The sequence below is a fragment of the Bos taurus genome, chromosome 1 (assembly GCF_002263795.3).
Source record: "Bos taurus isolate L1 Dominette 01449 registration number 42190680 breed Hereford chromosome 1, ARS-UCD2.0, whole genome shotgun sequence".
In the NCBI taxonomy this organism is placed as follows: Eukaryota; Metazoa; Chordata; class Mammalia; order Artiodactyla; family Bovidae; genus Bos; species Bos taurus.
This window is the reverse complement of record NC_037328.1, coordinates 10,470,423-10,485,627: the sequence shown is the minus strand read 5'-3', so window position 1 is coordinate 10,485,627 and position 15,205 is coordinate 10,470,423. Positions and strand designations below refer to the sequence as shown.

Here is a 15,205-nt window from a genome sequence, read left to right as displayed (position 1 = left end):
ACCTACAGATTCAAGGTAATCCCTATTAAAATTTTGACTATCTTTTTTCTTGTAGAAAAAAGGAGAAAAGACTCTGAAATTCATATGGAAAAGCAAGGGACCCCAAACAGTCAAAGCAGTCTTGAAAAAGAACAAAGGATGACTCACAGCGCATGACGTCAAAACTCATTACAGAGCTACAGTAGTCAAAATAGTGCAGTCCATGAAAAATCCCTACTATTACAACAATAATAGGGATGTACATATAGAGCAAAGGAACAGAGTTGAGAGTCAAGAAACAAACTCTTACGTCGCTGGTCAACTGATTTTTGACAAGGGTTCCAAGACCACTTAGAATAGAAAGAACAGTTTTTTCAACAAATGGTGCTGGGACACTGGATATCCACACGCAAAAGAATGAAGCTGGATCCTTACCTCACACCACATATAAAAGTGAACTCCAAATGAATCAAAGATCTAACTATAAGGGTTAAACTATAAAACTCTTGGAAAGAAACACAGATATACATTTGACCTTGGATCAGGCAATGGTTTTTAGACATAACACTAAAGCATAAGCAATAGAAACAACAAATTGATAAACTGGACTTCATCAAAGTTTTATAATTTTGTGTGTTCACAGGATATCAAAAGAGTGCAAAAAACCTACATAATGGGAGAAAATAGTTTCAAATTATATATTTAACGAGAGGTTAGTCTCCAGAATAAAGAACTTTTGCAACTCAATAATAAAAAGGCATAAAGCCCAATTAATAAAGCAAAAGATTTTAATAGACAGCACTTAGTTATTTAGACTGAAAACATAATCCAGAGAACCACTGCAATGGCATAAAATAAATGAGATCAAGTATATCATGAGGCAAGAATGAGGCAAGAAATGAGATCAGTATATCACACTATCAATAACCTCAGATATGCAGATGACACCACCCTTATGGTAGAAAGTGAAGAAGAACTAAAGAGTCTCTTGATGAAAGTGAAAGTGGAGAGTGAAAAAGTTGATTTCAAGCTCAACATTCAGAAAACTAAGATAATGGCATCTGGCCCCATCACTTCATGGCAAACAGATGGGGAAACAGTGGAAACAGTGGTTGAACTTATTTTTCTGGGCTCCAAAATCACTGCAGATGGTGACTGCAGCCATGAAATTAAAAGATGCTTACTCCTTGGAAGGAAAGTTATGACCAACCTAGATAGCATACTGAAAAGCAGAGACATTACTTTGCCAACAAAGGTCCGTCTAGTCAAGGCTATGGTTTTTCCTGTGGTCATGTATGGATGTGAGAGTTGGACTGTGAAGAAGGCTGAGCGCCGAAGAATTGATGCTTTTGAACTGTGGTGTTGGAGAAGACTCTTGAGAGTCCCTTGGACTGCAGGGAGATCCAACCAGTCCATTCTGAAGGAGATCAGCCCTGGGATTTCTTTGGAAGGACTGATGCTAAAGCTGAAACTCCAGTACTTTGGCCACCTCATGTGAAGAGTTGACTCATTGGAAAAGACTCTGATGCTGGGAGGGATTGGGGGCAGGAGGAGAAGGGGACGACAGAGGATGAGATGGCTGGATGGAATCACTGACTCGATGGATGTGAGTCTGAGTGAATTCTGGGAGATGGTGATGGACAGGGAGGCCTGACGTGCTGTGATTCATGGGGTCGCAAAGAGTCGGACACGACTGAGCGCCTGAACTGAACTGACTGATGTAGGTCACTTGACAACACATTTTCATTTTCTCATAAAATGAGTGGTTCTATTTTGGAAGAGTAACTGTTTTGCTACAAGGGGGCCAAAGATACACAGTTATAGGTAGGCAAATAAACACCAGTCAAAACTATAATTCAGGCAGTAATACTGGAGAAAATATGAGTAAGGAGCTCTGAGACTACTGCAAGACTAAGGGAAGAACATGTCTTTGGCAATTTATGAGACAAATAAATGTCCTTATATCCAATACTTTGCCCACCTGATGGAAAGAGCCAACTGACCAGAAAAGACCCTGATGCTGGGAAAGACTGAAGGCAAAAGGAGAAGACGGCAGCAGAGGTTGAGATGGTTAGGCAGCATCACTGACTCAATGGACATAAGTCTGAGCAAACTCGGGGAGATTGTGGAAGACAGAGGAGCCTGGAGTGCCATAGCCCATGGGTTTGTGAAGAGTCGTATACGATGTAGCGACTGAACAACAGCAACAACTGAATATCCAAATAGTTAAATCATCTCTAAAATAAAAAATCTACATATACATAAAAGTCATTTCTTATGAAAAACAAAGAATAAGAGCAGAGCAAGTTACTAGTTGTTTCACTTTATTTTTTGTTGTTCAGTTGCTAAGTCCTGTCTGCCTTTGTTCATTTTATTTACTTTTATGATTTTTTTCTCCCTGATGGCCTTCCTTGACTAACAATTATATACAAGAATACTTAAAATTCTCAGTTGTAATGAATGTTCCTTTTTGTTGGTCTGGCAAGTGCTATAAATATTCTAATTTAAACCTAGCTTACTTTGGATTCATTAAATCCCCAAATCAATAGGTTTATTAGGAGCAGAGAATGGAGACACTGTCCTTGAAGTGAACATGCTGTATTTTCCCCAAAGAGATGAAGAGTTTATCAAGGGGCCACAGTCAAATTGTAATAAAAAATTATAAGCATTCCTTCATTAACTGAGTTTCTTGATTTCCTTCCACACAGTTCAATCCTACCCCATTCACCATGAATTTGTTCAGTCAGAGATGGAATTTTCAACATCTGATTTATAATAATTCATGCTTTTACTAATTTTGAATGCTAAAAGAAAAAACAAAACAGGGTATAAAACAACTGGGCCTTCCTTCCACCTTCCCTCTTCCTGACTTTCTCATAAATTGGTCATTACAACATTCTGTGAAACACCCATTTCTCAAGAGCTGCAATGATTTTAGCCTTGAGAAAGCTACAAAATGAAGCATTTTGATAAGTAACCTTAGTGCTTACAGAAGAATAGAATTCTTTTTAGCATAGATTCAAGGAAGATTACCAAGGGTAGAAAAACACGATCATGCTGACACAGCAAATTGACAAAGTAAAAACTGAGCTGAACAATAGTAGAGATGAAGGAATTCTGCCTTTGTGAAGAGTTCAAAGATGATTAAAATATGGACATTGAAAAGAGGCATATTTTCCTTACATTAATGATTCTATCATTTGCTGAATAAAAAATAAAGTCCTAAACAGTTATTTTAAACGAATAAGGGGTTTCCCCCCTCTAAAAACAATGCCTTAAGCCCTTCTTTACAGAAAACTTCATAATTTGTATGCAAATACCTTACTTTTAAAAAGGAAGACATTAAATAATCAATGACATGGCTGGGAACTTGCACATAATAATAACTCAAACTGAACTGAAAAAAAAGTAATAAATGGCAAGCTTTTATAAGACTAATAATAGAGTAGTTCTGATAATTCATTCTTATTGGTGAAGCAAAGCAAATAAACAGATTCAGACCCTTGTTGATGGGACAGTCAAACCAGACAACATATTTAATAGATCAAGTGTCAAAATATATGAATTGGGCAGAAAACCAAACGGCAGAAGGTCATGGAAATGACAGAGGTTAATACTGTAAAATGTTATTCATTCCAGCACTGAGAACTCTGCTTGATTCTTTGATAGCTGTGCCAGCTTCACCCACTTTGCTGGCTTGATCAATTACAGCTTTAGAGAATGCTGTGCCTGAGGAAAGAGGTCTCTTCTATGCAACACTAGCTATGCTACGTGCTAAGGAAGGCATTCAGGGTGGGTCTTCAGGGTTACAGAGTCGGACACGACTGAAGCGACTTAGCAGCAGCAGCAGCAGCAAGCTATGGGTTTGTCCGGTGGCTCAGCAGTAAAGAATCTGCTGGCAGTGCAGGAGACACAGGTGATGCCAGTTTGATCTCTGGATTGGGAAGATCTTCTGGAGGAGGAAATGGCTACCCACTCCAGTATTCTTGCGGGAAAATCCCATGGACAGAGGAGCCTGGTGGGCTACAGTCCATGGGTTCACAAAGGGTTGGACACGACTGAGAGACTGAGCACCCGTGCACAAGCTATGAAGACTGATACCCACAGAGTACCAGGTCCTATGCTGGACCCCAAGGATACGAGCATGCCCAAGACATGTCCAGAAAGAGCTCACAGGATGAGGGCGGCTGGTGAACACGTCCGCAATTAAACACAAGAGTATGGTACTCAAGGTGGATATCTGGTGCTCTAGACACTGAGGATCTAGAAGAGAATTCTAGAAGAGACACTGAGGATCTAGAAGAGAATTCTACTGAATTGAGAGTAGAAAAGTGGGTAGCAGAGACAGAATAAATCTCAGACTCATGCAGACCTTGGCTCCAATGCCACTTTCCTCACTTTAACCATCAGTCAGTCAGTCAGTTCACTCGCTCAGTCGTGTCCGACTCTTTGTGACCCAATGAATCGCAGCATGCCAGGCCTCCCTGTCCATCACCAACTCCCAGAATTCACTCAGACTCACATCCATCGAGTCAGTGATGCCATCCAGCCACCTCATCCTCTGTTGTCCTCTTCTCCTCCTGTCCCCAATCCCTCCCAGTATCAGACTCTTTTCCAGTGAGTCAACTCTTCGCATGAGGTGGCCAAAGTACTGGAGTTTCAGCTTTAGCATCAGTCCTTCCAAAGAAATCCCAGGGCTGATCTCATTCAGAATGGACTGGTTGGATCTCCTTGCAGTCCAAGGGACTCTCAAGAGTCTTCTCCGACACCACAGTTCAAAAGCATCAATTCTTCGGCGCTCAGCTTTCTTCACAGTCCAACTCTCACATTCATACATGACCAATGGAAAAACCACAGCCTTGACTAGATGGACCTTTGTTGGCAAAGTAATGTCTCTGCTTTTGAATATGCTATCTAGGTTGGTCATAACTTTTCTTCCAAGGAGTAAGCGTCTTTTAATTTCATGGCTGCAGTCACCATCTGCAGTGATTTTGGAGCCCCCAAAAAACAAAGTCTGATACTGTTTCCATTGTTTCCCCATCTATTTGCCATGCAGTGATGGGACCAGATGTCATGATCTTCGTTTTCTGAATGTTGAGTTTTAAGCCAACTTTTTCACTCTCCTCTTTCACTTTCATCAAGAGACTTTTTAGTTTCTCTTCACTTTCTGCCATAAGGGTGGTGTCATCTGCATATCTGAGGTTATTGATATTTCTCCCGGCAATCTTGATTTCAGCTTGTGCTTCTTCCAGTCCAGCGTTTCTCATGATGTACTCTGCATAGAAGTTAAATAAGCAGGGTGACAATATAGTCTTGACGTACTCCTTTCCTATGTGGAACCAGTCTGTTGTTCCATATCCAGTTCTAACTGTTGCTTCCTGACCTGCATATAGGTTTCTCAAGAGGCAGGTCAGGTGGTCTGGTATCCCCATCTCCTTCAGAATTTTCCAGTTTCTTGTGATCCACACAGTCAAAGGCTTTGGCATAGTCAATAAAGCAGAAATAGATGTTTTTCTGGAACTCTCTTGCTTTTTCCATGATCCAGTGGATGTTGGGAATTTGATCTCTGGTTCCTCTGCCTTTTCTAAAACCAGCTTGAACATCTGGAAGTTCACAGTTCACATATTGCTAAAGCCTGGCTTGGAGAATTTTGAGCATTACTTTACTAGCGTGTGAGATGAGTACAACTGTGCGGTAGTTTGAGCAATCTTTGGCATAGCCTTTCTTTGGGATAGGAATGAAAACTGACCTTTTCCAGTCCTATGGCCACTGCTGAGTCTTCCAAATTTGCTGGCATATTGAGTGCAGCACTTTCACAGTATCATCTTTCAGGATTTGAAATAGCTCCACTGGAATTCCATCACCTCCACTAGCTTTGTTCATAGTGATGCTTTCTAAGGCCCACTTGACTTCACATTCCAGGATGTCTGGCTCTAGGTGAGTGATCACACCATCATGATTATCTTGGTCGTGAAGATCTTTTTTGTACAGTTCTTCTGTGTATTCTTGCACTTTTTCTTAATATCTACTGCTTCTGTTAGGTTCATACCATTTCTGTCCTCTATTGAGCCCATCTTTGCGTGAAATTGGTTAAGGCCAAGTCAGTGACCTCTCTCTTGAGGTTCAGTTTCTTCAATCGTAAGTTGGGGGTGCAGACACTGAATTCACCAGCGCCGTCACTGGCACATGTGGTACTTCTGTGTGAATTACAAGAAAGCTCCGCTTCATGTGGATAGTGAAAGTGTTAGTCACGTGACCTCCGGGACTATAGCCCTCCAGACTCCTCTGTCCATGGAATTCTCCAGGCAAGAACACTGGAGTGGGTTGCCATCCCCTCCTCCTCCAGGGATCTTCCTGATTCAGGGATGGAACCTGGGTCTCCCGCATTGCAGGCAGATTCTTTACCATCTGACACAGCAGTACTAATGAATATTGGTCGGTCACACTCTATCCCTAAACCACCTGCCACATCTACATGTGATGACCCTGAACCTCAGCAAGGGTGGACTTTCATAAAGAACTCAGGCCAGCAACATCATAGGTAAGACATAGTCATCAGTTTGCCATACAGCTGTCACTCAAACACCAGCTCTTCCACCTGGCTTCCTATGCAAATTAGTCAAGGGTTTATGGGAGTGTGGGCATTTCAGCTGAGCACTGAAGGATGCTGCTTTTCAAGCAAGGAAGAACCATGTGTGGGCTGTCTTTTCATTTTAGCAGGAAGTCAGCTCTGAAGAGGAAGAGTCTGGGTAGAAGGGAGCCATGGAAAGGTAAGAGGCAGGATGACCTCTTATCCTGTGATGAGTCCAGTGAAACTCATGTGAGGATGAGGATCTGAGCTAACACATGGGTTTACAGAGAAGGCAGTCCTCATGAATACAGGAGGTAGAATACATAGATTTCAGATTGATGAGCAATCATGGGTGGAGGAAAGGAACGCATCATGGATATGGTTTAGGACAACTGGGAGAACCCATAACTGAGACTGTAAAATGAGTGAATTTCAAGAGGGACCCAATGCTTTCTTTAAACACATAGTTTGGAGTTTGTGAAATGGGTGAAATATAGGCATACCTCAGAGATATTGCAGGCTTGTTCCAGAAAACTGCAGTAAAGCAATTAGCATGAATTTTTTGGTTTTCCAGTGCAAATAAAAGTTATGATTGCACTACCCTGTAGTCTATTAAGCGCAAATAGCATTATATCAAAGAAACAATGAACACACCTTAATTGAAAAATACTTTATTGCTACAGAATGCTAATTGTCATCTGAGCCTTTAGGAAGTCACAATCTTTTTGCAATAGTAACATCAAAGATCACTGATCACAGGTCACCATCACAGATATAATAACAATATCTGAAATATGATTTCATAGAGTAAATCAACCCTAAAAATTCACTGGAGGCACTGATGCTGAAAACCAAACTCCAATACTTTGGCCACCTGATGCAAAGAGCTGACTCACTGGAACAAAACTGTGATGCTGGGAAAGATTGAAGGCAAAAGCAGGAGAGGGCTGCTTAGGATGAGATGGTTGGATAGCATCACTGACTCAACGGACATGCTCTGAGCAAACTCCAAGTGGTAATGAATCTGCCTGCCATTGTTGGAGACATGGGTTTGATCCCTGGGTCAGAAAGATCCCCTGGAGGAGGAAATGGCAGCTCACTCCAGTATTCTTGCCTTGGAGAATGCCATGGACAGAGTATTCTGGCTGGCTACAGTCCACAAGAATGCAAAGAGTTGGACACGACCTAGCGACTGAACAACATCAAAGATCACTGATCATAGATCACCATCACAAGTATAATAATAATGAGAAGGAATGGAATATCAAAATAATGACCAATATGTGACACAGAGACATGGAGTGAGAAAATGCAGTTGGAAAATGGTGTTGATAGATTCACTTGAGACAAGTTGCCACCAACCTTCAAACTGTAAAGAACGCAGTATCTGTGAAGCACAATAGAGGTCTGCCTGTATTGAGTCTGGAATATGTTGCTGAGAATCAGCAGACAGGCTACTGTTAGGTTTATGAATATAGGATTTACAGGAGTTAACAGCAGAATAGCATAAACAAATGTGGTTCTCAGGAAAGTGCGGTGGCTGAAAATGAGCAGAGCTGGATCTCAGTGGCATGGTGAATTCTAGACTCTAGTCAGTCTTACTTTACTGACTTTTTGATGCCACAAATTTGATGTCAGTTCTCACTTTTGCCCTTTTCTCTTTGCCGTGGCTAGCTTCTTCCTCAATTTCCTCCATGCTAGAGAATTCTACCCTCATGGGAACATAAATTACCCAGAGTAGGTAAACCTACATCACCAAAGATACTGGCAGTTTCTCAGGGCTGTTGAAAACCCTTTATCTCCAGAGCAACTATTAACCCTCATGTGACAAAACTACTGTATTTCTCTCCTGATGTTTTACAGTATTAAATATATCCTAACTGCCTGTGTTTATAAGCACAAACTTTTATACAAAAAGCATGCATTTGTAGGCTCTTTTGGATCCTCTCCTTGGACCAGTGGCTCGGAATTTTAGTATCCTTATTTACACTGAACTGACTCCAAATCTAAAATTTGATTATAGAGAAAACACAGATGCGTGTACATCAGACTAAATGACGAAGCTTTTATGCAGAAACAATTAAATGTACAAGACATAAAGTGGAAGAAAATTGTGAAGATTCTATTTAGAAAGTAAGCGACAAATCAACAACTTCTATTGTGGAAAATTTCAAGCATATACAAAAGTAAAGAGACTACTACAAAGAACTCCCACTCAGCTTAAACAATTAGCACCCATGGTCCGTCTTTTTCATCCATTTGTTGTTGCTGAGTCGCCAAGTCTGCCTCTTTGGGAACCCACAGGCTGTAGCCCGCCTTGGTCCTCTGCCCATGGAATTTCCCAGGCAAGAATACTGGAGTGGGCTGCCATTTCGTCCTTCAGGGGATCCCCGACCCAGGGACTGAATCTGTGTCTCTTCAGTCTCCTACATTGGCAGAGGGGTTCTTTGCCCCTGTGCCACCTGGGAAGCCCTGTTTTATCCATACTCCTACTTTAGGAGGAAGTTATTTCAAGATGTTCCTTCAAACGAAGAACGCTTCTATGAGACAGCTGAGCTCATAGACGAACTCTCTTCTTTGGCTTTGGTGCTAGAACCTCCAATGGTACACAGACCTATTTAATGGAGTTCATTAATGCAAGCTTCTGCTCCCATAGGAAACAGCCATTTAAAAATGGAGGCGAGAAAGATTTTGAAAATGATTATCTTTCAGGATTTGGTGTTCAGTGTACTTAGAATGACAAAACTTTTTTTGTGCTAAGTTAAGGGGTGACTTTATTTTTTATTAAGCAACAGCTTAATTGAGATATAATTCACATGCCAAAAAAATTACTGTTTTAAATGTATTAATATTTATGGGTATTAGTGTATTCACAGAGTTGTGCAGCCATTATTACTGTCTAATTTTAGAAACATTTCATTATCTGACTCTTGAGAGTCCCTTGGACAGCAAGGAGATCAAACCAGTCAATCCTAAGGAAATCAACTCTGAATATTCATTGGAAGGACTGATGGTGAAGCTGAAGCTCCAATCCTGTGCCACCTGATGCGAAGAGCTGACTCATTGGAGAAGAACCTGATGCTGGCAAAGACTGAGGGCAGGAGGAGAAGGGGACAACAGAGGATTAGACAGTTGGATGGCATCACTGCCTTGATGGACATGAGTTTGAGCAAACTCAGGGAGATAGTGAGTTTGGGAAGCTTGGCGTGCTGCAGTTCATAGGGTCAAAAAGAGTCATACATGACTTAGCATCTGAACAACAACATATTCATTAACTGTACTCTTACTACCCCCCTGGAGAAGGCAATGGCACCCCACTCCAGTGCTCTTGCCTGGAAAATCCCATGGATGGAGGAGCCTGGTAGGCTACAGTCCATGGGGTCGCGAAGAGTTGGACATGACTGAGTGACTTCCCTTTCATTTTTCACTTTCATGCATTGGAGAAGGAAATGGCAACCCACTCCAGTGTTCTTGCCTGGAGAATCCCAGGGACGGGGGAGCCTGGTGGGCTGCCGTCTATGGGGTTGCACAGAGTCGGACACGACTGAAGCGACTTAGCAGCAGCAGCAGCAGCATTACCCCCACCTTCCAAGCCCTTGCCAGACACCAGTATGATTTCTGTCTATAAATTTCCCAATTCTGCATATTTTATATAAATGGAATTATACAATATGTGATCATTTGTGACTAGCTTCTTTCACTTGGCGTAACTATTTTTTAAATGATATGCTCTTAATCCAACTTAATAGCTTTTTTAGTTTTAAAGGAAAATAATTCCTTGATTCTAGCCCTCTGAATATTCTCCCTGTCACTGAGATGTGAAGTTTAGTGTGTGGCCCGATTCTTGGGCATTTTGCAACACTCAAGACAGCTGAACTGCCATCTGTTCTGGGGAACTGTGTCTCATTAGTGGTCACTGCTTTCAGTAGTTTGCTCAATAAAAACATCTGATAATTTAATTAGAAAGAGCCAACCAATTACTGGGTGAGAGTGAAATATTCTAGTCTTGTGCAATGGCTTATTCTTCCATAGTTGTATTACTGGCAACAGCTCTAAGTCCCTTATGAAAATAAGCTTGTTAAGATGGCTAGAAGGCAAAAATACATTCACCTAGAAGATAGGAGCTTCGATTCATTAAGAATGTGATGATTTCTTTGACTTTGTCCCGTCTACAACTTACTAGAGGACTTTCTTATAGTTATTTAATAAACAGTATTTTAGAGCTTCCTTACATGTCTACCTTACAAATGTATCTGACAAGAATATTCAGTTCTTAAAGAAACGATTCTGTATGTTAACACACAATACTGAACAGACCATTGCCACTTGATGAAGTGCCAAATACCTGACCATAATACAAACTACACTTGCGAGGCATTGCCAAGTTAGAAAAAAAGAAGAGTGGAATAGCACTGGCATGAGATGGAAAAATCGAGCTGTGTTTCGGGCACTTCAAAGCAGGAATTCCTGCAACCTGTACACCATCTACAGCGTATCCTGGGTGGCCTGATTTCAGACAACCTGCATCCATTTCAAACCTAATTAAGCATCTATTTCCAACCCAATTAACAAAGGGCAGGACTCATTACGGAGAGAGAGACACCGCACACATATTGCTTATTTACAAACAGTTCATGCCCCAAGGCACCCAGATTCACACATCTATTTTATGCTGAAACATGCACGGGGGCAAATGCATCTAAGTACTTTTGTGAGATAAAGTTAAATACAGGCATTTTGGGGGTTTGTGGAGAATTACATTATGTGATACATTACTCCCTTTCCAAGAAAAATAGAAATGGGAAAACTTACTCATACAAAATATTAAAGATATCATTAGGGTCACAGGAGACAGTGGGCACACAAGATCTGTTTCCTGGTTTTGCAAATATATGGCATTATATAAGATGTTACTATGAGGAAGTCGACCCCGGACTTCTCTGTATTACTTTCCTAACTTCTTATGAGTGTGTGATTATTTAAATAAAAGTTTAATGAAAGACAGTGGGCACACAGTTAATTAAGTTTAAACAACAATCTGATTCAGACAACACTCATGACTCTGTGGTGGGGTGGGGTGGGGCAGACAACAAAGAAAGATGTATTACTGAAGACAACAATCATCTCAAAGTCAGAAGTCACAGTTTTATGGTTTTTCTGGGTTCCCTAGAGTATTCGTGGCATAGGCAAGTTCCTAAAACTGTAGATTTGAGTCCCTTCATCTGAAAAACTGGTCTATCATGCCACTCAAAAAGTATGATAATTAAGAATTAAGAGATGACGAAATGGTTGTTTCTATTAAATTGTAAAGTACCAAAGCAACATAAGGTGAAACTTACAAGACTAAGTCAGACAACTGTTGACAAGTACAATCCAGTAACAAGTGGCTCATTATCACACAAACAGACCAAAAGGCAAGTCACATTTCCCCACTTTTGTAAGCATGAAGTTAAGATCTGATGCAATTGCTGAAATGAGAGCCATTTATATTCCCCAAGGGTTTCATCATCAAAGGGAATCTGCTCTTTTTCCTTCCACCTGTTAAAACACTGGTGATTTCCGAGGCAGACTAACTCAGTTCCCTGATTTTCTCCTGCACGAGGAAAATATGTTTATATGTGCAGCATCAAAAGAACAGCTCACTCACCAACTTCATCCTGAATTTCCTCGGCCACGGCAGGAACATTGTAGAGCAGGGAGAGAGACTGGTTCATGCGTTCATAAATGACGCGGAGGTGTGTCATAACCTGTAGCAAAGGAGGTAGACAGTGCCAGGTGAACCGTCTCTGGAGTAAGGAACAGTTATTTTCCTTACCAGGCACCACAGACAGATACAAACTTCCCAAATAAAACTGACAAAATGCTGCTGGAACTTTGAACTCGAAAGGGCACCTTTATTTTTCTTGTTCTCTTATTTTTAGCTCTCCATCTTTGGACTGTTTTAAACTTCCCATTACATTAAATGTTTATAACCATAAAATATACAGCCAGCTGAAAAGACCATTTCTGCCCAATTATGATTGAGATTCCTAAATAACCTCTGATGTCCTAAATATATGTTTTTCAAATTTTCCAACAGATGGGATCACATGGATATTTCATGATAGATACTTGAAAAACTCTTCTGTTTATGGAAATTTAAAAATTTAAATTTCCGCAGGTAGATTCCAGTTGTCAAGCTTTGCAAATGACAGAGTATGAAACTTATCACTACCAAGCTACATCTAGTCTCATATTATTTCCAAGCTCCATTACAGAAACGGAGCTTGTGATTGTCTTCTCTAATTAGCTGGACCATATGTTAGCAGTTTTGGTGTATACAATTTATGTTTTTGTTGTTTTAGTCATCAGAGTTTGAAATGGTTCTTTAAGAATCAGTAGCAATAGACACTCAAGATTTTTATACTCTTTGTTATTTTTATAACTCAGTACAGTTCAGTTGCTCAGTCGTGTCCGACTCTTTGCGACCCCATGAATTGTAGCACGCCAGGCCTCCCTGTCCATCACCAACTCCCAGAGTTCACCCAAACTCATGTCCATCGAGTCAGTGATGCCATCCAGCCATCCCATCCTCTGTCGTCCCCTTTTCTTCCTGCCCCCAATCCCTCCCAGCATCAGATTCTTTTCCAGTGAGTCAACTCTTCGCATCAGGTGGCCAAAATATTGCAGTTTCAGCTTTAGCATCAGTCCTTCCAAAGAACACCCAGGACTGATCTCCTTTAGAATGGACTAGTTGGATCTCCTTGCAGTCCAAGGGACTCTCAAGAGTCTTCTCCAACACCACAGTTCAAAAGCATCAATTCTTCAGTGCTCAGCTTTCTTCACAGTCCCACTCTCATATCCATACATGACTACTGGAAAAACCATAGCCTTGACTAGACGGACCTTTGTTGGCAAAGTAATGTCTCTGCTTTTGAACATGCTATTTAGGTTGGTCGTAACTTTCCTTCCAAGGAGTAAGCGTCTTTTAATTTCATGGCTGCAATCACCATCTACAGTGATTTTGGAGCCCCCCCCAAATGAAGTCTGACACTGTTTCCACTGTTTCCCCATCTATTTCCCATGAAGTGATGGGACCGGATGCCATGATCTTCATTTTCTGAATATTGAGCTTTAAGCCAACTTTTTCACTCTCCTCTTTCACTTTCATCAAGAGGCTTTTGAGCTCCTCTTCACTTTCTGCCATAAGGGTGGTGTCATCTGCATATCTGAGGTTATTGATATTTCTCCCGGCAATCTTGATTTCAGCTTGTGCTTCTTCCAGTCCAGCGTTTCTCATGATGTACTCTGCATAGAAGTTAAATAAGCAGGGTGACAATATACAGCCTTGACGTACTCCTTTTCCTCTTTGGAACCAGTCTGTTGTTCCATGTCCAGTTCTAACTGTTGCTTCCTGACCTGCATATAGATTTCTCAAGAGGCAGGTCAGGTGGTCTGGTATTCCCATCTCTTTCAGAATTTCCCACAGTTTATTGTGATCCAAACAGTCAAAGGCTTTGGCATAGTCAATAAAGCAGAAATAGATGTTTTTGTGGAACTCTCTTGCTTTTTCAATGATCCAGCGAATGTTGGCAATTTGATCTCTGGTTCCTCTAACTTTTCTAAAACCAGCTTGAACATCTGGAAGTTTATGGTTCACGTATCGCTGAAGCCTGGCTTGGAGAATTTTCAGCATTACTTTACTAGCGTGTGAGATGAGGGCAATTGTGCGGTAGTTTGAGCATTCTTTAGCATTGCCTTTCTTTGGGATTGGAATGAAAACTAAACTTTTCCAGTCCTGTGGCCACTGCTGAGTTTTCCAAATTTGCTGGCATACTGAATGCAGCACTTTCACAGCATCATCTTTCAGGATTTGAAATAGCTCCACTGGAATTCCATCACCTCCACTAGCTTTGTTCATAGTGATGCTTTCTAAGGCCCACTTGACTTCATATTCCAGGATGTCTGGCTCTAGGTGAGTGATCACACCATCGTGATTATATGGGTCATGAAGATCTTTTTTGTACAGTTCTTCTGTGTATTCTTGCCATCTCTTCTTAATATCTTCTGCTTATGTTAGGTCCATACCATTTCTGTCATTTATCGAGCCCATCTTTGCATGAAATGTTCCCTTGGTATCTCTAATTTTCTTGAAGAGATCTCTAGTCTTGCCCATTCTGTTGTTTTCTTTTATTTCTTTGCATTGATTGCTGAGGAAGGCTTTCTTATCTCTCCTTGCTATTCTTTGGAACTCTGCATTCAGATGCTTATATCTTTCCTTTTCTCCTTGCTTTTCACTTCTCTTCTTTTCACAGCTATTTGTAAGGCCTCCCCAGACAGCCAGTTTGCTTGTTTGCATTTCTTTCCCATGGGGATGGTATTGATCCCTATCTCCTGTACAATGTCACGAACCTCCGTCCATAGTTCATTAGGCACTCTTGTCTATCAGATCTACTCCCTTAAATCTATTTCTCACTTCCAGTGTATAATCATAAGGGATTTGATTTAGGTCATACCTGAATGGTCTAGTGATTTTCCCTACTTTCTTCAATTTAATCTGAATTTGGCAATAAGGAGTTCATGATCTGAGCCATAGTCAACTCCCGGTCTTGTTTTTGCTGACTGTATAGAGCTTCTCCATCTTTGGCTGCAAAGAATATAATCAATCTGATTTTG

The 15,205-nt window shown here is 41.0% G+C and overlaps 1 protein-coding gene across 7 annotated transcripts in view; it reads right to left on the bottom strand.

Annotated features, from left to right (window-relative positions):
- Positions 1-15,205, bottom strand: part of APP (amyloid beta precursor protein) — a 312,207-nt gene that overhangs the window by 58,348 nt on the left and 238,654 nt on the right. For all 7 annotated transcript variants that reach the window (XM_005201137.4, XM_005201138.4, XM_005201139.4 and 4 more), the window contains one exon: positions 12,198-12,297. In XM_005201137.4, the coding sequence (XP_005201194.1) occupies positions 12,198-12,297 (100 nt within the window). The remainder of the gene's footprint in view (positions 1-12,197; positions 12,298-15,205) is intronic.